Source organism: Myotis daubentonii, chromosome 19, assembly GCF_963259705.1.
Source record: "Myotis daubentonii chromosome 19, mMyoDau2.1, whole genome shotgun sequence".
In the NCBI taxonomy this organism is placed as follows: domain Eukaryota; kingdom Metazoa; phylum Chordata; class Mammalia; order Chiroptera; family Vespertilionidae; genus Myotis; species Myotis daubentonii.
The window spans coordinates 7,336,245-7,361,029 of NC_081858.1; the positions used below are offsets into that span (position 1 = coordinate 7,336,245).

General features: G+C 46.8%; 1 protein-coding gene across 2 annotated transcripts in view; it reads left to right on the top strand.

Moving 5' to 3' along the window:
• The first annotated feature begins 8,964 nt into the window (after positions 1 to 8,964).
• The window catches only part of FBXO21 (F-box protein 21), a 39,220-nt gene continuing 23,399 nt past the window's right edge, over positions 8,965 to 24,785 (top strand). For both annotated transcript variants that reach the window (XM_059676565.1, XM_059676566.1), the window contains exons 1-7: positions 8,965 to 9,237; positions 10,048 to 10,183; positions 12,099 to 12,193; positions 17,287 to 17,408; positions 19,895 to 20,041; positions 20,296 to 20,432; positions 21,582 to 21,718. In XM_059676565.1, the coding sequence (XP_059532548.1) occupies positions 9,002 to 9,237; positions 10,048 to 10,183; positions 12,099 to 12,193; positions 17,287 to 17,408; positions 19,895 to 20,041; positions 20,296 to 20,432; positions 21,582 to 21,718 (1,010 nt within the window). In that variant the 5' untranslated portion in view covers positions 8,965 to 9,001. The remainder of the gene's footprint in view (positions 9,238 to 10,047; positions 10,184 to 12,098; positions 12,194 to 17,286; positions 17,409 to 19,894; positions 20,042 to 20,295; positions 20,433 to 21,581; positions 21,719 to 24,785) is intronic.

Here is a 24,785-nt window from a genome sequence, read left to right on the forward strand (position 1 = left end):
CAAGACACTGTGAGTGAGGGGGTGAGGGCTGTGTTGGGAGCTGATGGGTCGGAGGTGGGAGGGTAGTAAATCATTTCTTCAGTCCGGGGCACAGCTCTGAGGTCTGCTCTGGCGTCCCTCTGTCTGGTTTCATCAGAAAGTAGCCAGGGGGTTGTTCCACCTTGGGGCTCAGAAGCTGAAAGATACCTCAGGTCAAGATGTTATCTGGAGCCTGCGGGAGGCTGGGGCCTTGTGATCTTCCGTCAGGGCCGGGCTCAGGGCTCCTGCTGCCTGGGGGCTGCTGGTCATCCAGGGGAAAGGCTAGGTCTCCAATGGAGAGACACACAGAGAGAGAGATGGTACCCAGAGCTAGGATTTAAAGCTAAGTGTAGTCAAAGTCTTAAGGAGCCTTGGTTTCATACACACAAGTAAATAAACTAAGATCGTGTCTGGTTCCTCCCAGCTTCCTCAGCCCTTGTCTCTTATTGAACCCCAAGCAGCCCCATCTTGATGTCTTTCGCCATTTGATACTTGGGCGCTGGGTTTCTCGGGCCTCCTCAGCCCACCTGCCCCCAGAGGAGCCACCTGGCCCACCTACCCATTAGCTTTCGCTGGGAATAAGGTCTCACACCTGCTTACATTTTTAGCCATCTCCCCTGTGTGATTCATCGCAGAGGTGGCTGGGGACAATTTAACATTGACATGCATCCTGCCTGGGGTGGCGTCTGTTGCCTGGCAACCATGTGAAAAATCCAAGTTTACACCAAAACAGAACCTTCCCAACCACCAATCCAAAAGAGAAGGGGGTGGGAAACAAGGGGGGGGGGGGAGTTGGGCGGTAAACAAAGGATTTTTAAATTTAACTTATTGGGGTGACATTGGTAGAGTTCCATGATACGTGATCTGTATATAGCATTGTGTCCCCACCACCCACAGTCAGATCAGCTTCCACCACCATGTATTTGGTTCCCTGTACTACCCTCCTTCCTTCTGTAACCACCACACGGTTGTCCGTGTCGGTGAGTTTCAGTTTTATATACCACGTGGATGGAATTAGATCAGTGGTTCTCAACCTTCTGGCCCTTCAAATACAGTTCCTCATGTTGTGACCCAACCATAAAATTATTTCGTTGCTACTTCATAACTGTCATGTTGCTACTGTTATGAACCGTAATGTGAATATCTGATATGCAGGGTGGTCTTAGGTGACCCCTGTGAAAGGGTCGTTCGACCGCCAAAGGGGTCGCGACCCACAGGTTGAGAACCGCTGAATTAGATGGTCCTCAGACTTCCCTGTCTGACTTTTTTCACTTAGCATCCTGTTCTCAAGGTCCAAACAACCAAAGTGTCCTTCCGTAGATGATTGGATAAAGGAGATACGATACATACACATGGAATACTGCTCAGCCATAGAAAAAAGGAAACTGCCATTTGTGACAACATGGAGGGACAAAGGATCAGTAGAGAATATACTCAGCTTCACAGTCAGTTACGTAGTAAAAACGGACTTTTTTTTTTTCTTTGTGCTCTTGGCAAAATCAGGGGACGTGTTTACAGTCAGGTGTGTGGCTATAGACAGAGCCTAACCCACACCCCAAAAGGAAATGACTTTGACAAGGGCCTCTGGAGGAAAATAAGATTGGTAGCCAAGTAACAGAAGCCAGAGGAATGAATAAGGTGATTTTTAAAAAATCTTAAATCTTTACACTAGACCTGGGGGCTGGGGAGGGATGGGTGGGTGGTTTCCTGGCTTCTCTGTAACCCTTTTCTCCGCTGGAACTCAGGTGAGTGTGGGGGCCGCTGTCTGAAGCCTGACCCAGTTGCTCCCTCCTTGACTGTCTCCAAGAATTTTGAGATCTTCCAGGGTGATGCATTCTGCTCTCCACTCCGCTCCCTTCCTGGTCTGGGAGGGCCGTGACCAGTAAAGAAACCAACGCAAGAGAGCCTCGGAGACAGCCTGTGAACTCAAGCTGTTGTGTCTGTGGCCTTAGTTAAGCCTCGGCACTGAGAAATTGAATCGGTTGCGTTAGGGCTTTAAAGAGTCGCTCATGGAAGTGCAGTTATTCGCAGAAGAGCTGCCGGCAAAGTCTGCGGGGAGAGAGACACCTGCTTCTCTTCCCTCCAAGAGGCCACCCATCGCCTTCCTTGAAAAACACACACTGCCCTCCCGTTGCCCTTCCAGAAACATCTCTCTCATCCGGTCATGCCTTTGCTCGAAGGCAGCCGGTGTCACGGGGTCAGAAGAGGAGGACCAACTCCCCGCCCCCTCCCCCTGCCCCCAGCCAAGATTCAGTGCCGGCTCTGGCCACCAGCAGCTTCTCTATTTCTCTCCTTCCGCGTGTCACACAAACCACCCTGCTCCAGATTTGCCCCAGTAGCTAGTTCTAATCACGGCTTTCATCCTCCGCCGGCCTGGCCTTTGCTCCCGCCGCTCCCCCTCCCTGCAAGGCCCACCTCCTCCCTCGCCTCAGCCGAGCCCATGTCTATGGTGACGTTCTGACCCAAACCCTGTCTTTCGGGGCTCTCTCCAACGATACTTTCTGTCTGCACCAGTCGCCGGGCACCTCGAAGTCTTGCTATGCAGCAGTGATGTGCGTGTGCCCTGTGACCTGCCTCTGGGGCCATTACCTATTGGCCACAATAATGGTGAGCAGCAATCGAGCCATCTCCCTGGCTTAGGGCGTCATGCGGCGCAGGTTGGAGTCATGCGGCTGTGAGCCAAGGAATGTAGGCAGCCTGGAGCCTCCGGACGGAGCACAGCTCTGCCGACACCTTTATTTCAGCCACGCAAGACCCTCTTGTGACTTCTGACATCCACAGCAGCTAGGTACTAAAGGTGTGTGATCGTAAGCCATTAGGTTGGGGTGATTCCTGCAAGCAACAACAGGAAACTAAAACCTGTATTCGCTTCTGATTGCCATGTTCCAGGGAAGAATCCATTTCCTTATGTTGCCCAACATAGAAGCTGCAGCGTGTCCTGGTTTATGGCTCAGCACCATTGCAGCCTGTTTCCAACGTCACAGCTCCCCTCTCTGACCGCTGACCTGTCTGTCCCGTGCTTGTAAGAACTCTGGTGATCGCGCTGGGCCCACCCAAGATTCTTAACTTCATCACATCCGCCGTTACTTTTGCTATAAGGGGCTACCATGATATTGTGATCTATAAGAAGGAGTATCTATTTGGTCTTCCCCCCACTTCTGGTAAAGAGCTCCTAATTCCCTAAGTGACCAGAGCAATAAAGGTGCCTTGTTATTCTTAACAAACCCTTTCAGGCACTCCTGAGTTTATTTTAATGAGTGACTTATGGACAGCACCTGGCCATGGGGGTGAGTTGCCAGGGAACCGACCAGGTGATTAGAGGGTTGAACTCTTTGGTCCTGCCCCTTGACCTTGGGGCCGGCAGAGGGGCTGGAGGTTGCATCCTCAGTGGCCGGTGATTCATCACTCATGCCTTTATCACGAGGCCTCCATGAAAGAAGGAAGAGTGTTCAGAGAGCATCCGAGTTGGTGGCGGTGGGAAGGGACGGAGAGAGTAGGGCCCCTGGAGAGGGCGTGGAAGCTCTGGGCCCGTTCCCCAGGCCCCGCCCTGTGCATCTCTTCCATCCGGCTCTTCCTGAAATATGTCCTCTTATTATAAACCCATAATCTGGTAAGTCAGATGTTTCTCTGAGTTCTGTGAGTCGCTCCCGCAAATTAGCTGAACAGGAGGAAGAGATTGTGGGTGCCTCCAACCCGTAGCTGGTCCATTGGAAGCACAGGGGACAACGAGGACTTGCTATTGGCTACTGAAGGGGGTGGGCAGTCCTGTAGGACTGATCCCTTAACCTCTGGGGCCTGTCTCCAGGTCATAGTGTCAGGTGGACCGTGTCAGAATGGGGTTGAGTTGCAGGACACCTAGGCAGTGTCAAAGAATTGCTTGGTGGTGTCAGGAAAACCCCCCACATAATAGTAACACCAGACAAAAGTATGTTTACAGTTGCTCAGCTAGTGTGGCATTGACCTATGAACCAGGAGGTCACGGTGCAATCCGGTCAGGGCACATGCCCACGTTGCCAGCTTAATCTCCAGTGGGAGCCCATGCAGGAGGCAGCTGATCAATGACTCTCTCTCATCATTGATGTTTCTATCTCTCCCTCTCCCTTCCTCCCTCTGAAATCAATAAAAACATATTTTTTTAAAAAAAAATAGGTTTAAGCTGTAATACAAATAAATAATACAACCAGTAATAAATAATCCTATAAATCCTATATAATGAAAGGCTAATATGCAAATTGACTGAACAGAACAACTGGTCACTATGACACACACTGACCACCAGGGGGCAGACTGGTCAGCAATCCCACAGGGGGAGCACTGCTTAGCCAGAACCCTGGAGTTGGGCTCACGGCCTCTCCCACCTCTGTGGCAGCGCTAAGGATATCTGACTAAGCAGGCAGTTGGACATCCCCCGAGGGCTTCCGGACTGCAAGAGGGCACAGGCTGGGCTGAGGGGGCCCCTTCCCCCCCCCCATGCACGAATTTCGTGCATGGGGCCTCTAGTCTAGTAACAGTAGAAGAATAAAGTCTTCTGTTTTGAGTACTCACAACTGTAAACCTTCTTTTGCCCACCCCGGTTCCGGGTTCGATTCACAGGTTTTAGGGATTAGAATATGAACATGCTTAGGGGCCATTATTCAGGCACTCTTCGCCTGCCCTCTGGCCCTCTGAGATTCTTGTCCACAACTCACATGCAAGGCACTTTGGCTCAATTGATCTGCATTTAGAGGATTAATTCACACATTCAATGGAAATGTAAGGAGGCCCTTTTGTGGGCACTGGAGATCAGCCAGGATTCCTTCGCACTCTCCTGGAAGGAGAGAAACCATCAGCTGGTTGTTTTTTTTTTTTTTTTTAAGGAGGATGTTAGATGGTGATGAGTATTTTTGGAGAAAACAAAGCAGGGCAGAGTGACAGAGTAAGGAGGGTGGTCAGGGAAGGCCTCATTAATGAGGTGACTCTCGGGAGACTTGGGGAAGGTGGGAGCGAGCCGCAAGCCGCGTCCCTGAAGGCGCTGGCGGGGGCTTGGTTGGGCTGCAGACTGTCTCCATAGGAGACCCTCTCACATGGCCAGGACATGCAATAAATACCGTATCTGAGCAAAATCGGACAGAGGCCCCGCTTTCACGGGGTTAGCATTTTATAGACAGAGACCCACGGACCCTGCAGCTAAGGAGGCTAAACTTCAGGCCCCTCCCTTGCAAGACCCCACCCCAGGCGCCCTCTGTTCTCATCCTGCACAAACGCTCTCCCGTTGACTTAGGACCCTCAGCACCTAGGCCTGGCCGTGCTGGTGGGTGAACGCATATTACGGCAACTTGGGCGTGTGGACTGGATGAAAGGAAGGGGTCCTGGGAGGGCGCGGGGCAGGGCCTGTGGTCAGCGGACGTGTGTTTCTGCAGGCAGGGGTGTGAGCTGAGCCCTAAAGGAGCTGGGAAGCCAGCCTCCAGGGGAACGCCATGGACCCCCAAAGTCCCTCGGGGTGGGGTGGAGGAAGAGCCTGGGAAGATGGACCAGAGGAGAGAGGATGTTTTTGTTTATTTGGAAACTAAGGAAAGCTAGGGAGGATCCTGAGGGAGTTGAATGGTCTCTCTGGCTGGATTGTGGAGACCTTATGGGGCACGAATGTTTAAACTCCAGTCAAAGATCATCGGAGACACGCCACCATCCTCGAGGGTAGGTTTCTGGGCTTGCCGCCGCGGGCGACACTGTGGAGGGCCATGGTCGGCAAACCGCGGCTCACGAGCCACATGCGGCTCTTTGGCCCCTTCAGTGTGGCTCTTCCACAAAATACCATGTGTGGGCCCGCATGTACGGTGCAATTGAAACTTCGTGGCCCATGCACAGAAATCGGTATATTGTGGAAGAGCCACACTGAAGGGGCCAAAGAGCCGCATGTGGCTCGCGAGCCCCGGTTTGCCGAGCCGCCGTTTGCCGGCCCCTGCTCTAGGGTTCTGGCTGGGTTAGCTGATTTCAGCAAGTGCTAGGGTAGTGAACAGCTGAATACAGCTGGCTGTTCAGCAAGAGGGTACTGTGGGGTAAATTTTAAAACAGAACTTTCCCTGTGGCCACAGGGGAAAGACGGCCATCCCTCCTCTCGTTCTTAGAGCACCTCCTGGAGAAATTGTGTGAGAGTCATTCCTGTCTTTGATGGGTGTGCAAACCTATTTTGTGTGTGCTGTTATTTTAAATGTTGGTAAAACAGATATAACAGAACATTTTCTACTTGACTATTTTTAGGAATACAATTGAAGCCCCGGTCAGTTTGGCTCAGGCCTGCGGACTGAAAGGTCCCGGGTTCGATTCCGGCTGGGGGCAGGTGCCTCTGTTGCAGACACCTCCGTTGCAGGCTCAATCTCAGGCCCTGGCCGGGGCTCATGCAGGAGGCGACCAATCGATGTTTCTCTCTCTGTGTCTCTCCCCATCCCTTCCACTCTCTCTAAAAATCAATGGAAAGATAGCCTGGGTTGAGGACTAACCACAAAAGAATACAATGGAACGGCATTAAGGACATTCACAGCGTTGACTAGCAATCTCTCTCCAGACCTTCTCCACCTTCCTAAACAGGAACTGTGTCCCTATTAAGCAATAACTCCCCATTCTTACCGCCCCCCCCCCCCAGCCTCTGACAACCTAGAATCTACACTGTCTCTATTTCCTATTCTAGATATTTCATGAAAATGGAATCATGCAATATTTATCCTTTCCTGTTTGGCTCCTTTCACTCAGCATCATGTTTTCAAGGTTCAGCTACATTGTAGCCTATATCAGTGCTCCATTCCTTTTTATGGCTGAATAATATCCCATTGTATGAATATACTACAATTTACAAATCTTAAATAAATAAATAAATAAATGATTAAGCCTCTTGCCAGAGTGACAACCCAGGAAGTTTCTTTTTGAAATATATTTTTATTGATCAGAGAGAGAGAGAGAGAGAGAGAGAGAGAGAGAGAGAGAGAGAGAAACATCAATGATGAGGGAGAAACTGGAGAGCATTATGCTAAGTGAAATAAGCCAGTCAATAAAGGAAAAATACCACATGATCTCACTCATTCATGGACAATAGAGACCATTATAAACTTTTGAACAATAATAGATACAGAGGCAGAGCTGCCTCAAACAGATTGTCAAACTGCAGCGGGAAGGCCGGGGAGGGTTGGGGTTCAGGAGGTAGGGGGGTAAGAGATCAACTAAAGGACTTGTATGCATGCATATAAGCATAACCAATGGACATAAGACACTGGGTGATAGGGGAGGCTAGGGGACTGTCTAGGGCGGGGGGATAAAATGGATACATATGTAATACCCTTTGTAATACTTTAAGCAATAAAAAAAAAAAAAAGAAAAAAAAATGATGAGGGAGAATCATTGATCAGCTGCCTCCTGCACACCCCACACTGGGGATTGAGCCTGCAACCCGGGCATGTGCCCTGACTGGGAGTCAAGCTGTGACCTCCTGGTTCACAGGTTGACATTCAACCACTGAGCCATGCAGGCTGGGCAGGAATTTTTTTTTTTTTTTAAGGTCCTGGGATCCAGCTCCTTGAAATGAAATTTCTAGGCAGGTAGTGTCTCTATGTCCCTGTATGTGGGAGTGCAGCCCGAGTGCCCTGTTCCGAACTGTAATCACCTGCTTGTCATAAAAATGAGAAGCTATATTATCCCTCGAGACAAGAGCAATTACATAGCACAGTGGGTATCCCAACTACCAAGTCAGCGTAGGCTGAGCTAGGCAAGTTATCATGAATCTCTAGAGCATGTGTGTAATGCAATGCTTGGCTGTGTTAAAAAGGGTAGGATTTCTCTCTGCCTTTGTCATCTCGCTAGCAGATCGCCTGTGATGTACACCACAGTCTAGTTTAATGCTTGTTCATAATAAAAATGTTCTTCTTTGGTAGAGTTGTGGTGAGGACTTACTGGGTTGGCAGGAGCTTTTAATTCTGACCCACCCCCCCCCCCCCACACACACACACACAACATCTTAATCATCTTTGATCAGGAGAAAGAAAAACAGAAGGCCTGGGATGTCATTGATAAGAAAGCAATAGTCATTCATAAGAACGGCACCAATCCTCTGTGCAGCTGTGGGGTCTGCCTTCCACCTAACATGTGGGAAACTGTCCGTCAAGGTCTGAGTGTCATGGGAGCTGATGTTCACATTCTCAGGGCCAGGGCGGAGCTCGGAGAACAGTTAGGAGCCACCCGGCAGACGTGGACTGGGACGGTGGCCGAGGAGACAGAGAGAAGGAGCCAGATCTGAGAAATATTAGGAGTGATCTTTTAGAAAAGAAAAGCGCTTCTCTGTTCCCCGAACTGAAGCCCAGAGAACTTAACCTCTGTTGGGCACTTGAACTTGGATAATGCCTCTGAGCACATGTAAGATAAAATCCCAGCCGTCTTCCAGGCCCTGCGGGACCTGTGTGTGGGGGTTGAAAAAAATGCAGTAATAGTAATATCTATCCTATTTAATGTAATAGGGAGAGCTATTGTTATCCTCCTTTTATAGGTGAGAAAACCATAAGTAAAGTGCCTGGCACAGGATCCACGCAGGAATATCAAGTTTGATATGATTACAGCACACTCATTTAGAGCACGGTCAAGCCGAAGTCCAGCAGATCCGGATTAGAATCTAGGGAGGACAAGGGACCCTTCTTTATCTCCCTGAACCTGTTTCCCCAGCTGAAACTTGGGGGAAATAATTCACAGGAAACATTCGAGGACGCACGTATAGGAAAGATGGGCATTGTGATTCGCTGGTTCGCGGCGCCAAGGCCCACAGCCCAGTTATTTTCCAAAAACGCGTTTCTTTCCCTTTTGAGGGGCCGCATCACCCCCCAGAGGCACGGGCACAGGGGGTGTGGCTACAGGCGTGGGCGGGGCGAGCCCTTGCCCCGCCCCCGGAGGCAGGCAGGTGGGCGGGGCGACATGGGGTTTCCCCAGAGCGCACGCGCGAGCGCACAGTGGCCCCAGGTCCTCGGACAAGATGGCGGCGGCGGTCGACAGCCCGATGGAGGTGGTGCAGGCGCTGCCGGAGGAGGCCGCGCCCGAGGCGGCGGGCCTCAGCTGCCTGGTCAACCTGCCGGGCGAAGTGCTGGAGTACATCCTGTGCTGCGGCTCGCTGACGGCCACGGACGTCAGCCGCGTCGCCAGCACCTGCCGGCGGCTGCGCGAACTCTGCCAGAGTAGCGGGAAGGTGTGGAAGGAGCAGTTCCGGGTGAGGTGAGCCCGCAGCCCGCCGCCGCCCGCGCCCGTGCTGCGCCCCCGGGGCCCCCGGCCCGGCCGGCCTGCGCCGCCGCCTCCGTCCTCGCACGCGCGCGCGGACCCCACCCCGGATGCCACCCCCTGAGCCATTCCCATGGACCGACAGACAAAGGCCGCCAGGCCGCCGGCCCGGCGGGGCCACGCCGCGCGGACCCTCGGGTGCCCCGATGGCGCATCCGGGAGCGCCCAGCGGCGGGGCCCTCGCCGTGGAGGGCGGCGGCCGCAGCGCAGCGGCTTTTGTGCCCGGCTCCGCGGAAACGTTGACGTGGGTCCGGGATGCTGTCATCCGAGCAGCGCCGGGCGGGTGCCGAGCGCGCGGATGGCGGGGGGGACCCGGGATCCGATCGGGATCCGATCCGGCCCCGGCGCACTCGCCGGATGACCTTGGGGTAGACGTCCCGAGGGGTTTTGAGCCTCATTCATCGGCTGCGGTGCTCGTTAGACCCGCCTTTGACGGTGGTTAGTAACGGAGACGACATGTCCAATACGCAAGGGCCCTGCTCTTCCGAGGCGCCCCATCCCCGTTAACTGTCACCGCTGCTCCTCCCGCTACCACCGCCCCCACTTTATAGATGGGGAGCGGGGGGCAGCATTCATCCTGGGGGGCCAAGGTCACGCCTGCCGCTCGGGGGTTTGATCGAGGTCCGTCCGTCCCCCCCACTCCTCTGACCACTGAACCACCCGCGCCCCCTGTGTTCCAAGGCTGCCTTTCATTCCTGCCTCTGAGCCTCGGGCACGCTGAGCGGGTGTTTGTCTCCTTGTCTGTAGGTGGCCTTCCCTTATGAAACACTACAGCCCCACCGACTACGTCAATTGGTTGGAAGAGTATAAAGTTCGGCAAAAAGCCGGGTTAGAGGCCCGGAAGATTGTGGCCTCCTTCTCCAAGAGGTTCTTTTCCGAGCACGTAAGGATCTGGGGACGCCGAGAGCTTCCGCCTGGGGGTGGGGGGTGAGGGTTGTGTGTGTGTGTGGCTCTGCAGGCATTAGCTCATCCCGCCTTCCTGCTATCTCCCTTTCCAGTGCTCTCGCTGTCCCTTGCTCTCTGAGAAGGCTGCAAGGGGCATTGTGTCCTCTGCCTCCCGTCCAGCAGCATGCAGCCATTTGTCCTGCCCCTTTACTTTTCCATAGCCAGAGAGAGGAGGGAGGGACCGGCAAGCAGCACAATGAGGGAATGCAGATCAGCCTTAGTTCTCTACCAGTGGGTTAACCATGTTTTGTGTGTGTGTGTGGGGGGGGCGGGGGTGAGACAGGGGGAGTTGTTTTTGTTTGTTGTTGTTGTTTTTGCAACGTCTACCTGACTTGGGGGAATCATCAAAAATTGAGCACTACAAATTTTACCCAATTGTTTGTCCAAAAGGGTGGGCGAAATGAATACGGTTCTTCTCTCTGGCTTTGCAGGTTCTAACCAATAGTGAACTGATTGTTTTTTTAAGCCAACAGGATTAAAAGCTATCTGTAAATCAGAATGACTACTCCCTCAAGTAAATTGTCTTGCATCATTATCTCTGAAAAGTTTTCTCTTATATCTTGCTGAAATGCATTTTTTGTTGTTGTTGCTTTTGTTTTTCCTTCCATAAAGCATTCCTAGAAGTTTCTGTATCAGGTCCTGATTCTTAACTTTTTGTCACTCTGGGAAATAGTCCGCACTAATCCTTTACATGTACTGCTGGTGGGATGGGGGTGGGAGGGCTAGAGATACAGCCAATCTGATTTGTTTTACTATCCTGGTTTCCTGCAGATGAATTCCTATTTTCTAATTTTAACTACTGCTACTTAATGGAGTTCATACATTTGAAATGTTTTCAAGGCTCTTTAGGTTTTGAAAAGGAAAGTTCAAATTTTGAACTTATTCTCCTATGGGGAATACAACTGGATATTCCCTAATGTCATTCATTTCTATAAATAAATGATTATTAATTTTAGAATGGACATAATTCATGTTCCATTTTGGATAAGGCATGCCCTGGCTAAACGGATTTAGAATCACAGATTTTAGGTGCTTGTTTAAAAGAAGTGTTTGCACACACATGTATTTCATGCGCTTGGTCATGGGCAGCTAATTTGCGACCTCTGCTGCTAGCCTAGCTGATTTTGTGTGCATTTTTAACAGCCTGTGCCTTTGTCTAACAAGGATGAACTGTTGTGTTTTTTCTTTAGCTCCCTCTTTCCCTGTACTGCTGCTTAATTAGAATCACGTCGAGGACTTTGAACATGGCAGGAGTATCGTTAAGATTGGTCTGTGGGTGGGTGATGACTGTGGCTCGGGACCCTTGTATTCCTGTGTTCTCCGCATGCACACAGGTCGACATGAAGTTTCCTGGTTACCTTCAAAAAAAGTGGGAGAAGTAATGGAATTTTAAACTGAGGGATTCTTAAAGCTCACTGGGACCATTGCCTCAGTTTGCAGAGGAGAAAGCATGCCCAGGGGGTTGAGTAGCCCGAAGCACTGGACATCTCTCTCTGGCCCTTTCCTCCTAGTTAAATGCAACACAGAATGCATGAGATTGTGATTGTGAATTCGATTTTGCATTTCCACTTCTTGTTACAGAGCTGTTTTTCTTCACATTAGAATTCTCGAGTTATCAGCTTCAGAAATTTCATGAAATTATATGAAAATATAATTAATTTGCAACTAACAACAAGATCAGAACAAAGTATTATTACTTTCCACCCATGGCAGGTGGTACAGGATAGTATGGGATAGGTGTTACCACTTAGAGAAAAATGACCATCTTTCTTTGCAACTCAGATTTGTGTATGAGAGTGACAAGGACTTTAGTACTCGTTACTGAGGCCTGTTTGTATATGTCTTCTTCATAGGTCCCTTGTAACGGTTTTAGTGACATTGAGAATCTCGAGGGACCAGAGATATTTTTTGAGGATGAACTGGTGTGTATCCTAAATATGGAAGGAAGGTAAGCCATAGTTATAGCAGGGATGTTTCTGTTTGTTTGTTTGTTTGTTTGTTTTCATAATAACCCCAGAATTAGTTGCTGTAGTTGGTGTGTGGCTGAACCATGGACATGTATTTTCAAATATCTTATATGTTGCTACAGTTAACATTTTTGAAAAATCCTGTGTAAGTAAGGTAAGTATACCAAGACAATTGATACTAAAAAAAAAAAATGCAAACAATCCTTTTGGAAAGAAAAGAGAATTGATACATGTTTAGTCCTATTACAGGTCAAACACTGCTTTGGGCACTTGTATCTATCATGTCATTCGGGTAAGAAATAATCTTACTTTGGTCTTAAACATTATGGATATTTGGTTGGACCCTTCTTTTATCTCCCCTGATCAAGAAGAATCCATTATCTCTTGGTTGTTGCTTAAAAATTTTTATGATTCATATTTTCCACTGTGAGGGTTAATTACCAGCTTGCCTGAAAGGTGACTTGGCTTCCAGCCTAACTTACCTATGAGTTCTGGAAACTTTATTGGTGATGGGAGATAAGAATGTTAGTTTAGCATATTCCTTAAGAGAGATCATTGTGCAATACCTCACAAACAAGGCATTAAGATGTTTTCCTTGCTGTTTTTAAGGTGGTGTAAGAGAGATAAATATCTGTTAGTGGAGCAACTGTAGGGGAGAGGTAAGATGTGTCACTATTCTAGGCCTTGGATGAGTTCAGATCCAGAGGTCATTTTTCCATTTCTATTTTGGTTTTTCTATAAATGAATTGAAGTATGATCTGATAGCCAGTATTGTGCAGCCTTAAAAATAAAAGCTGACTTGTCCTTTTTACATTTATATACATATACTTTTACACACATACATGTAAGATCATATATACTGAGTTTATTTCGCTTTGATATGATCTTTAGTGCAGACTTTGTTTTTTTCTTATTTATGCTGGTTCTCTCTCCCTCCTGACCCCATTTGTATGGCCTTCCCTGTCCCCATCCTGTAATTCATGATGACACACTAGGTTGCATTCTTCCATGCTGATATGCACCTATATATATGGGAACCATATATATAAAATAGGTACTTTTCTGTATCTTTTTTCTCATTCAATATTACCTTACTGAAATGGATTCTAATCAACTGGTAAAAAATCTAATTCACTTTTTTTTTAAAAAAAATATATTTTATTGATTTTAGAGAGGAAGGGAGAGGGAGAGAGAGATAGAAACATCAGTGATGAGAGAGAATCATTGATTGGCTGCCTCCTGCATGCCCCCTACTGGGGATCGAGCCTGCAACCCAGGCATGTGCCCTTGGCCAGAATCTAACCTGGGACCCTTCAGTCCATAGGTCGATGCTCTATCCACTGAGCCAAACCAGGTAGGGCACTAACTCACTTTTTTTTAATGGCTGCCTACTGTTTTGTAGTGTACACTATAATTTACGTGTTTAACCATTCCCCTATTGATGGGTAACCACTTCTCCATTTTTATGTGACTGTGGAGGGTGATGTTTTGGTGGTTTTACTTCTCAGTGAAAGATTCCTGGGACCGGATTTCCTAGGTCAGACTATAGAAAGTTATTGCAAAACACAAAATAAGAGCATGCCCTTGAATAGGAAGACTTACCATCACAAAAAAAGTCAGTTCTTCCAAAATTAATACATAAAACTATTGCCATTTTAATTAGGAACCAAGGAAAGTTTGGGGAGTGTTTTTGTGTTTTAATTGGATAATATTGTCAAAAAAGAATAAATTCATAAGAAGAACCAAAAAACTCCCAATTTTTAAATACTCATAATGGGAAACTTGCATCACAGATATTAGAGCACATTATAAAGCTACCTGTAATGAAAATAATACAGTGTTTAAGTAAAAATCAATAGTCACGTCTGTGGCAAAGGGTAATTCAGAAACATGTCCCAGCATGAAAGATGATAAATTTAAACTCAGAGGAAAAAAGTTGGACTATTTAATGAATGCTTTTAGGCATAACTGATTATCCATCTGGAAGTAAAACTTGCATCATATATAAAAACAAAATTCTAAAATTAAACAACTTACATTTTATCACAGTGAAAAACCTTCAAGGAAATGGGAGATTTTATGTATAATCCATGGAGACCTCCTTAACCAAAAAAAAAATAAACTTCTGTATGACCAAAGAAACCGTAAAGTCAATATAATTCTTTAAATTTCCAAGAAGAAATTGAAAAATGGATAGGAGGATGACATTTACAGAAGAGCAAATCCAGGTGGCTGGCAATTAAGTACAAAGACCTTTAAATTCACTTTTCAAAGACATGTCAAAGAATTGTGAAATATTGCTTTTTTTTTTACTTATCAGATTGGGGGAAAGACTGAATATGCACAACCAGTAAAAACATACATTATTATAGTCTTTTTAGAAATAAATAACATAGATTTGTTACCCCTTGATCTGACATAGATTTTGATCTTAAAACAGGACTGTTTTTAGCCCTGGCTGGGTGGCTCAGTTAGTTGGAGTATCACCCTGTACGCCAAAAGATTTCGGTATGATTCCTTGTCAGGGCACATACTTAGGTTGTGGGTTCGATTCTGGTCAGGGCAAACATGGGAGGCAACCAGTCGATGTTTCTCTCTCACATTGGTGTTTCTCTCTCCCTTCCTCTATTTCTAAAATCAACTAAAAAATATATGTATATATATATTCTCAAGTGAGGATTTAAAAAATAATAAAAAACTTGTTTTTAGGTAACAAGGGATAATCACATTTATTAAGTACTTTGGAATGTCAGTTTTTATGAAGGACCCTATTTGTATTTATTCCTGCCAAATGCTTGTTGTTTGAATATGGAAAACATAGGAAGGAGCAAGGGTGTTTCTGTAAATGCTAAAGCACCACTCTCTGGATATTTGAAAACAATTTGCATTTATAGTGTTCTGTGTGGTTTTTAAAAGGAGCATATCCTGCAATAAAGATTTGAAACAACATATTAAAAGGGTGCACGGTACTTGAGAAAATGGACCTAGAATGACCAACATTGAGACATATTTCAGTAAAACTACTGGATATTAAAGACGGATAAGTCATTTGGTCATCCAAGCAAACAAACAAAACAACAACCACAAAAAAGCAAAGTCACTTCTAAGGAAAAGAAAATCAGAATATTATGTTCAGTGCCAGAAGAAAAGAGAGTAGCATACTTAAGATACTCAGGGATCAAAAGTGTCAGCCAAGGATTTTGATATCCAGCCAAACTGACTTCCAAGTATAAAGCTGCAGACAGAATTACCAAATTGCAAGGACTTAGGGGCTTTTGAACCATTCCTGAGAAATATGCTAGAAAATGAACTTGAAAAAAGGCCTTGACAAGGATTAATACATTAAATATGTACTTACTTTAAAGAATATGTATGTACTTATAGAATTAAATTCAAATGGCAGTAGGGTAGTCAGTATTGTATGTAGTGGTCATAAGCCTTGACAGTGTGGATATAATGCCGCTGTTTAAACAGCAGAGAATGGGGGGAAACATAAGCAAAATATTTAGCAGTTTTTCAGTAATCATCAAGGTGATGAGAATATTGGAGAGTCTGTGAGAGAGAGAGAGAGAGATGCGAAGTAAAGCAAATGAGTATCACATTTGACCCTTGTACAACTTGGGTTTGAAATCTGCAGGTCAGTTCTGCTGATATGCGGATTTTTTTTCAAATGACCTTCACAGTTCAGTTGGGCTGTTACTTTGAGCAAGGTGGGAAACGCTGGAGAATTTGGGACGGAGAGCTTTTGTGCTGTGATTTGATGCGTTCCCTGGAGACTGTGAGGGCCAAGGTTTGAAGCAGGACGCTCATTAGGGAGGATGCCACTGTGATACAGACAAAGGGTGACAGTGGCTTCGGTGAGTTAGTGGGAAGTGCTCACTTTCCTGACAGAACTGACAGCATTGGTGGATGGGTTGAATGTGGCTAATGAGAGAAAGCCAGGAGTCAAGGATGGTTCAAGGTTTGAGGCCTAACTGGAGTGATGGAGTTGCCTTTATCTGAGACTAGAGGCTGGGTGGACGAAATTTGTGCACTTGGAGGGGGCAGGTTCCTCAGCCCGGATTGTGAGAGGGTACAGGCCAGGCTGAGGGACCCCACCAGTGCACAGTTGGGGCCGGGGAGGAACGCAGGAGGGCTCTAGGGCTTGTCCAGCCTGTCTTGCTCAGTCCTGATGGTCCGGACTCCAGCAGCAAGCTAACCTACCAGTCAGAGCATCTGCCCCCCTGGTGGTCCATGTATGTCATAGCGACTGGTCGACCAGTCGACTGTCTGCCCCCTGGTGGTCAGTGCATGTCATAGCGAGCGCTTGAGTGGTCTTAGCATATCATTAGCATATTATGCTTTGGTTTTATTATATAGGATTTATTATATAGGATGGGGATGACTCTAGGAGCAGAAGAACTTGAACATGTTAAGTGCCCAGCCTGTTTTGTCTTCTGGACGGAAAGTATAGTGACAGTCATTGGTGACTGACTGGGCGCTTAACGTGTTAAGGGGCTCACCAGATCCCCAGGTGGGGCAGTGGAGTAGCAGTTGGATATATAGGTCTGGAGTACAGAGAGGAAATCTGTTCTGGAAAATAAGTTGGGGACTGTCCTTGTGGATAATACTTGAAACCATGAGACTGGGTGAGATCACCTTGGCGTTGAGCGTAGGAGGGAAGCAGCAGCTCAAGGCCTGAGCTCCCTCTGCCAGGTGCAGAGGGCCCAGCCAAGGATTCCAGACACACAAACACCCCCCCACCCAGGCCCACCCCACTCCCCTCACTTTTCAGGTTTCTCTTAGTAACTTTCAGTAACTCTGAAACCAAACAGATAACTTTCTTGAATTTCAGCCACGATAGTGTAATAACAAATGCACATCCTGAATTGTATATTACAAATGCACAATAAAGTCCTGAATTGTGTTGTCTGCTTCTGTGATAATAAGTACTATGTGATCATGAACCAGTTATAGCTGTCTTGTTGAGTAGACTCTTTACATGGTATGACTAGTGTGGTGAAGTAAAAAACTAATCATTCAAAGTTGTAATATCTTAATCCTTATTGACTTATAGTTTGTTTGTTTTTTCCAGGAAAGCTTTGACTTGGAAGTACTACGCCAAAAAAATCCTTTACTACCTACGACAACAGAAAATTTTAAATAATCTTAAGGCTTTTCTTCAGCATTCGGATGACTATGAATCGTATCTCGAAGGTGAGACTTTAGCAGCGCGTCTCCGTGGGCAGCTAAGCTGTGCTTGGAGCAGGGGTGGAAACTGAAGAGCCCGCAGTGGAAAAGTCAGCTCAGCCCCGTGGGCTTCTGGAGCTGGAGTGTGTGGTCCGGTCGTGTAGGTGGGCAGAACTATTAAACGGAGAGCTGAAATTTTGATAAAACCTTTAGCTGTCAGCTGAAGAGACAGTCTTCTCTCAAGATGCTCCTTCGGTTCAAAGCATGAGAGGCTGATATTTCAGATCATGAAATAATTCCCTCTTTTCCTAAGCTTTGAAGCCTCACTTCCAAATCAGAAATCAGTTGGTCCACTTTTGTCTCAATGTGACTGGAGCAAATCCCTTGCCCTCTGGTTAGAGTTTAATGAGGACGAAATGTTCTTGCGCATCAGTGAGTGTGCCTGGCCCTCCTGAGAAATGAGGGGAGAGAAGCCGAGTGGACAGGAGCGAGAAAGGCAGTAACTTTCTGCTCCTACCAACTCGAACAAGAACAACATGTGACTGTTTTTCCAAATGATGTTCAATTCCTAGCACATTACGCAAACACTCCCAGACGCTGTGGTTGTGAAATACATATATTCCCTCTTCCCAGGGTTTTACCCAGTTGCTCCCGTCAGTGTTTCTCTCCGTCACATCTCCGTTCCCGTCCCTTCTCGTGCCGGCTCTCTCCTCTCCCAGCCCAGCTTTCTAAGTATCACTTCTTTCATGAGCATCACCCCCTTCTGCCCTCCAGCCAGCCACCTGACCAGTCAGTCCAGCCTTGTCCCCACGACATGCGAACCAGCAGTGCGGCCAGCTGATGTCCTGCTTCTCATCCCCCCTCGGCCTGCTTTCCAGTGCCTCCATAATCCAGGCCTTCCCTGCCCCAGGCTCTCCAGAGTGTCCCATCTGCTCCAGCCAGGCCATTGTCCTCACTTCACCCTACAGGTGCCCCTGGCTTCACATCCTCATTCATGGTATCCCTTTTCCTCCGATTCCTCTTAAATCCTACTCACCCTCTGAACGTTCATTTCGGGTTCCCCTTCGAGTTTTTCTGGCTCCTGCAATACAGATTTTTCTCACCTCGGAGCTAATGCAGGAGCGTTGGCAACCAAATTCTGTTGCATCATCTCTGTCTTGTGTGTGTACAAGTCGTTTCTCCCAAGTAGTCACTCGTTTTCTTGTGTCCCTTGTCTTTGTGCTGCCATCACTGTCTACGCCACAATGCCTGGGGCAGACGCTGGGTTGTATGGATGTCTTCTGTCATCCAGAATGAAATGAAAAGTCTGTTGCAGCCCATTGAAATATCCTCGCCACCCGCTCTCTGCTGATGAGCATGCTGGCATTGCGAGTCATCCTGTCTTGTTTATTCCACAGTCGAATACTTTGACAAGCTTTTTTCCATGGCTTACTAGTACTTATGAAACTGAGTACTTCATCTTTCAGTCATAAAGTAATGTTACCATTTTCAAGTAACCCATCCAAATCAGTGCTGTAGGCATTGGGTAGCCATTGGAGGTTTGAAGTAGTTGAGGGAATGGAAGTGGGCTCCAGGATTTGGTCCTCGTCCACTGACTAGATAATCCGATGCCACTGGCACCGTCTGGGAATCAGCGCTGGGATGGAATGGACTTGGGAGTTCGGCAGAAGTTCCTTCTACGTGCAGGTAGAGAGCTGAGTTCCAAGGAGGCCCGGGAGCCACACCCCCGCTGGTGGCAAACGGACCTGATCTCTCCACGCCGTTCACCTGCTTTCAGTTCCTTAGGGTGTGGGTAAGGGGCCAGGATTCCCAGCTGGTTTGAAGCTGCTTGAATTTAAAGTGATTTCCCAACTCAGCATGTCCTACAGTCACATGATCACGAGAGTCCATAGGGCTCTGGTTAAGAAGTGACCGAGGGCAGTGCAGAGGGGACTGGCAGGGACCGTGTGCAGTGCACGCGGTGCAGCTGCTTCGCTGCAGGGTCCTTGAGGGTAGCTGGTCGCCTGCTTTGAAGTAAGATTATCTCCAAAGTCCATTAACTGGCTCACCTTGGGGAGGGACAGTTTGTTGAAATGGCATATCTGTTGCTGAGAACTTACAACTATTTTTTTAAGTTAAAGGACTGTTTTACAGCATTGTGTTCAGAGTTGTTGGGTTTTAAACTGTAAGGGAATTAGAAGAAGAGAGAAGTCGTTTGAAAGATCTCCTTTTAGCCTTTATTTCTCATGATAGAACATGGAAATACGCCATGTATCACTCAGAGTTCAGACCTCTGAAAGAGGTTCGGTGTATTTACAAACAGCAGCATAGTGACGTGTGAGCCCCTTTGTGGTGAGAGTGTCCTTGGCCCTCTCAGTGTCTTAGCGGCCAGCCTCACATCCAGGATACGAAGCTGCTTGTCTGGTGGGATGTTGTCAGGTGCTGTGGCCTCAGGTATCTGGGGTGGCAAATGACAAACTAATAAGAAAAGGGTACAAATAGGAATGTATTCACTAATTCTTGTTCATGTTCAGGTGCTGTGTTCATCGACCAGTACTGCAACCCTCTCTCCGAAATCAGCCTCGGAGACATCCAGGCCCAGATCGGCAGCATCGTGGAGCTCGTGCGCAAGAGCCTGCGGGGCATCAACAGCCGCCACCCCAGTTTGGCCTTCAAGGCAGGTGTGGCATTGCTTTGGACCCCTCCGTGCACAGGGACACCTAGAGTCATTGGTTCCTTGGAAATTCTGCAGTGTGTTCCCCCTGGTGTCACAAAAACACTGACACAACGTGTTCACCTGGATAACGTAAAGGATTTAAATACCCATCCCCTTCTCCAGCCTGGAGTAGTAACACCTGACCGATACCGTTAGGCCGGGCCAGTGTCTGCAGGTTGCAGGTGTGCTTGTGTCCTCAGGGTAGACTCTGTGTTTCAGGTGAGTCCTCCATGGTGATGGAGATAGAGCTCCAGAGCCAGGTGCTGGACGCCATGAACTATGTCCTGTATGACCAGCTGAAGTTCAAGGGGAACCGCATGGACTACTATAACGCCCTCAACTTATATATGCACCAGGTAAGTGTGGGTCTATAAAAAAGAATTCCGCTCATCTCTGACCATTCCTACGTGTGTTTTTTTTGTTTTGTTTTTTAAATATATTTTATTGATTTTTCACAGAGAGGAAGGGAGAGGGATAGAGTCAGAAACATCGATGAGAGTCAGAAACATCGATGAGAGAGAAACATCGATCAGCTGCCCCCTGCACATCCCCCACTGGGGATGTGCCCGCAACCCAGGCACATGCCCCCGACCGGAATCGAACCAGGGACCCTCCAGTCCGCAGGCCGACGCCCCATCCACTGAGCCAAACCGGTTCTGGCCATTCCTACGTTTTTTGAGGGCAAGTGCTCCATCTTCCTCACTCAGCGCCTATCAACTCGTTTTGCCTTTACTCTGAGGAAACCACTGTACATTGGTTGTTTCATCCATAAGGTGTCCGTTGTCGGAAAGCCTTCGAGATGGGCTCTGTGCCTCCATGTGTATCTTGTGAACCCTAAACTGTGGAACTACCCCGGCCTTTCCTCTTGTCCTGGCCTGGGGGGAGGTGGGAGGAAGTCTGTGGCCAGCTACGTCACGGGTGTTTCTTTTTTATTGGCTCCCTCTTCATATCTCCTCTGTTGCTCTCCATGCTACTTGTATCTTCTTTTTTCACGTCTTGCAGTCTTTCCTCAAAGTGGCCTTGAGTTCCTTCTGGAAGAAGAGGGCTTAAGTCGCAGGTCTGCGGGCTTTATCTGTAAAGGGCCAACAGTGAACTGCTGCAGCTCTTGGCGCCATGAGCTCGTGTCCTACCTGCTCAGTTCTCCATCACAGCTGGAAAGGGGCACAGGCAGCATGAAACAAGTGACTGCTGCGTTCCAATAAAACTTTATATGTACACGTGGAACTCTGAATGTCAGCATTTTCGTGTGTCATGAAATAGTATTTTCCTGACTTTTTTTTAAACATTACAAACTATTAAAAGTGTTCTTACACAGTCCATGCAGGAGCGGGTGACGGGCCAGATCTGGTCCATGGACTGCAGTTTGCAAACCTCTGGTCGCAATAAATAACCTAATCTTCCACTTAAGCCTCAAAACCTAGCCTCCTGCCTGGGACAGAAATGTGCATCGAAGGAATGAGAACACGTTGCTTTCCAGTGAGCTAAAGCGTTTTTCTCTCCTCCAGGTTCTGATCCGCAGAACAGGGATCCCAATCAGCATGTCTCTGCTCTACATGACCATTGCCCGGCAGTTGGGGGTCCCTCTGGAACCTGTCAACTTCCCAAGTCACTTCTTACTGAGGTGGTGCCAAGGCGCGGAAGGGTGAGCCATCTGACGCGGTGGGTGGTCCTGAGCATCATTCCCACGGTGCGGAGAGGAATGTAACGAGGCAGGTTAAGAGAGGGCTAGGAGGTGATGGGACTGTCTCCCCTTTTTTTTTTAAATATATTTTATTGATTTTCCACAGAGAGGAAGGGAGAAAGGTAGAGAGTTAGAAACATCGATGAGAGAGGAACATCGATCAGCTGCCCCCTGCACATCTCCTACTGGGGATATGCCCGCAACCCAGGTATATGCCCTTGACCGGAATCGAACCTGGGACCTTTCAGTCCGCAGGCCGACGCTCTATCCACTGAGCCAAACCGGTTTTGGCCTGTCTCCTTTTTTGACTGCATTTCTCAGTAATTGGATGGGAGAAGGTGCTCTGGATCTATCTGTATTTGTTCTGACGGCTACATGTGAATACACAATTGTCTCAAAAGTTTCATTTTAAAGAATAGGACTAGGGGTTCGGGGCTTATGTGACTCTCAGAGTCTCTTTGTTCCAAAGCAGATCAGATACAAAGTCTCTTAAAGAAACATAAGTTCCAGTGTTCCGTGAAACCTCCCTTCCCTCCCCACACAAGAGAGGGGGAGAGGGAACAGATTAGCCAAGTCCTTCATTGATGTGCAGAGTAAATATTCGTGTTATCTCAGACCTCTTGGGCAAGGTTAGTGACTGAAATGCATTGTGGAGTCCAGGTTAATGAATTGTTCTCTCTTAAACTTGGTGTTCTATTGGCATAAAGCTCCTTTCAGCTATTGTCTGACTTTTCTGCAAGAAATCGTTCATCAAATAGGTAGAATATCTTCTCATTAAATGTGCCATTTAGAGGAAAAAGAAACAAAGTTATTTAATTACATCCTGTTCTTTGAAACGACTTTCAAATGACTAGTTGTGACATCCTTTGGTAAAGTGATGAGCAGTATAATAGAAAGGGCCTGAGATTTGAAGTCAGACTGGGTTCAAACATTTGCTTCCTGAGCCTGTGTCTTCTTCTGTAAAATGGGACTATAGTTTCTCATGAAGCATCTTGGAGGATAGTGCTTTGCACACATAGCAGAGTTCCTGACATACATAGAAAAGAACTATAACTGGTCTCTATTTCTACCTCCTAGGTCAGTGATGGCGAACCTTTTGAGCTCGGCGTGTCAGCATTTTGAAAAACCCTAACTTAACTCTGGTGCCGTGTCACATATAGAAATTTTTGATATTTGCAACCATAGTAAAACAAAGATTTGTATTTTTGATATTTATTTTATATATTTAAATGCCATTTAACAAAGAAAAATCAACCAAAAAAATGAGTTTGCGTGTCACCTCTGACACGCGTGTCATAGGTTCGCCATCACTGTTTTAGGTGAAGAAAGAAAACTTGTATAGTTGGAGCTTCCTGGGTATTCTTCCTTATCCTTTTCTTCTTCCTCTCCTCTCCAGAGATAACCACCAGAAAATAATACTTATTATTTTCATGCAAATTTTAATAGTTTAATACATATGTACTTTTCCTTAAGTAATACGTACTGTGTTCCTTTTTTCCCAAATATGGTCTGTTCCTAAATATGTATTTAGGAACATGTTCCTTTTTTAGATAGCAGGCACCCATTTTCCATTATTAATGGGGAAAATTTTTTTCAGCCCATTTCCATTCCCTGAATAACCCAACCAATCTCCCCAAGTACCTCTAAAATATTCTTAAATGCCTGTATAATAATCCACCCCGATTTCTGCATGATATAAAGCATTTAAAACACCAACTACCATATTACTTACCACAATAACATTACTGAGTACAGTTATGGTAGCAGTATAATTTTGCCTTCTTAGGCTACAATGAACAGTGTAAATGAGCAATTAAATAATTTGTTAGCATCCCAGGTCTCCTGGCCAAAAACAGACATTGAGACCCATCAAGGGCTGGGCTGGGCCCTCAGGGAAAGGCAGAGAAGAGTGGGCAGGGCGAGTGCCCAGGTCTCTCACCAGCAGCTGGCTGCAGGCTCTTCCTCCCCTTCCTTCCTTCCTTCCTTCCTTCCTTCCTTCCTTCCTTCCTTCCTTCCTTCCTTCCTTCCTTCCTTCCTTCACCAAGACCATACTTATTCACTGTACTTGTACCCTCTCATTAGTCCTAATAACGGGCAGGTGAGACCTCCATCAAGTTCTTCCAATTGCCTTGGCTGTTCTTAGTCTTTTGCTCTAATAAAACCCCCATATTGATTGGCACCAATGCTTACTTGAATTGCAGCCATCCATTAATACAAGAAATATTGCCAGTGTTCCACTCTGAGTCTGTCTGTGAACATATCTCCCATACATGTACTCTAACTCATCCTTAATGTTCTTAAAATGATTTTAATGTTTTCTTCGAGCCCTTTGACATCTTGTTAGACTTGTTCCTAGCACTTTAAATTTTTCTTGCTATTGTAAATGGTAAGTTTTTAAAATTACGTTTTTTAGGGTTGGCATTGTATAGGGATAGGGTTAATATTTAGATATAGGCCTGGTATTGCTGAATAAATGATGGGTGCTAATCACTTGTCAGCTCTCGGCTTTTCTCTGTGAATGGTTTTGTTTTTCTCCCTAGCCTTGATCTGTTTTTGTTTCTTTTGCTTATCTAATTGTGCTGGCCAAGTCTTCTGGAGCCAAGTGGAATAGAAACAGTCAGTGATAGCAAACCCCTCGCCTGAGTTTGGCTGTAAATAGAATCCTTGTGAAATCTCTCCTCAAGCATGATGGTTGGGGACAGTGTCTTCTTCAGGATTATCAAAGCTGCCTTCTAAGTTCCGATTTCGCTAAGAGTTGTATTAATAACTACGCAGTAGATCTCTTTTCTGAAATATCTTTTTGTGTCTACTGATAAGATCATATGGTTTTTCTTTATATATGCTTGAAATAGGTGTTTTAATGTTAACTCGTCATTCTCAGGGTATATCTAATGTAATCCTATGGGTTCTTTTAAATACATTGCTGTGTTCGATTTGCTCGTGTTTGTGTGTGTGTGTGTGTATGCGGTTCTCCTAGATTCATAAAAAGGGTTGCAAAACATTCCTTGTTTCTATGACATTGACAGAT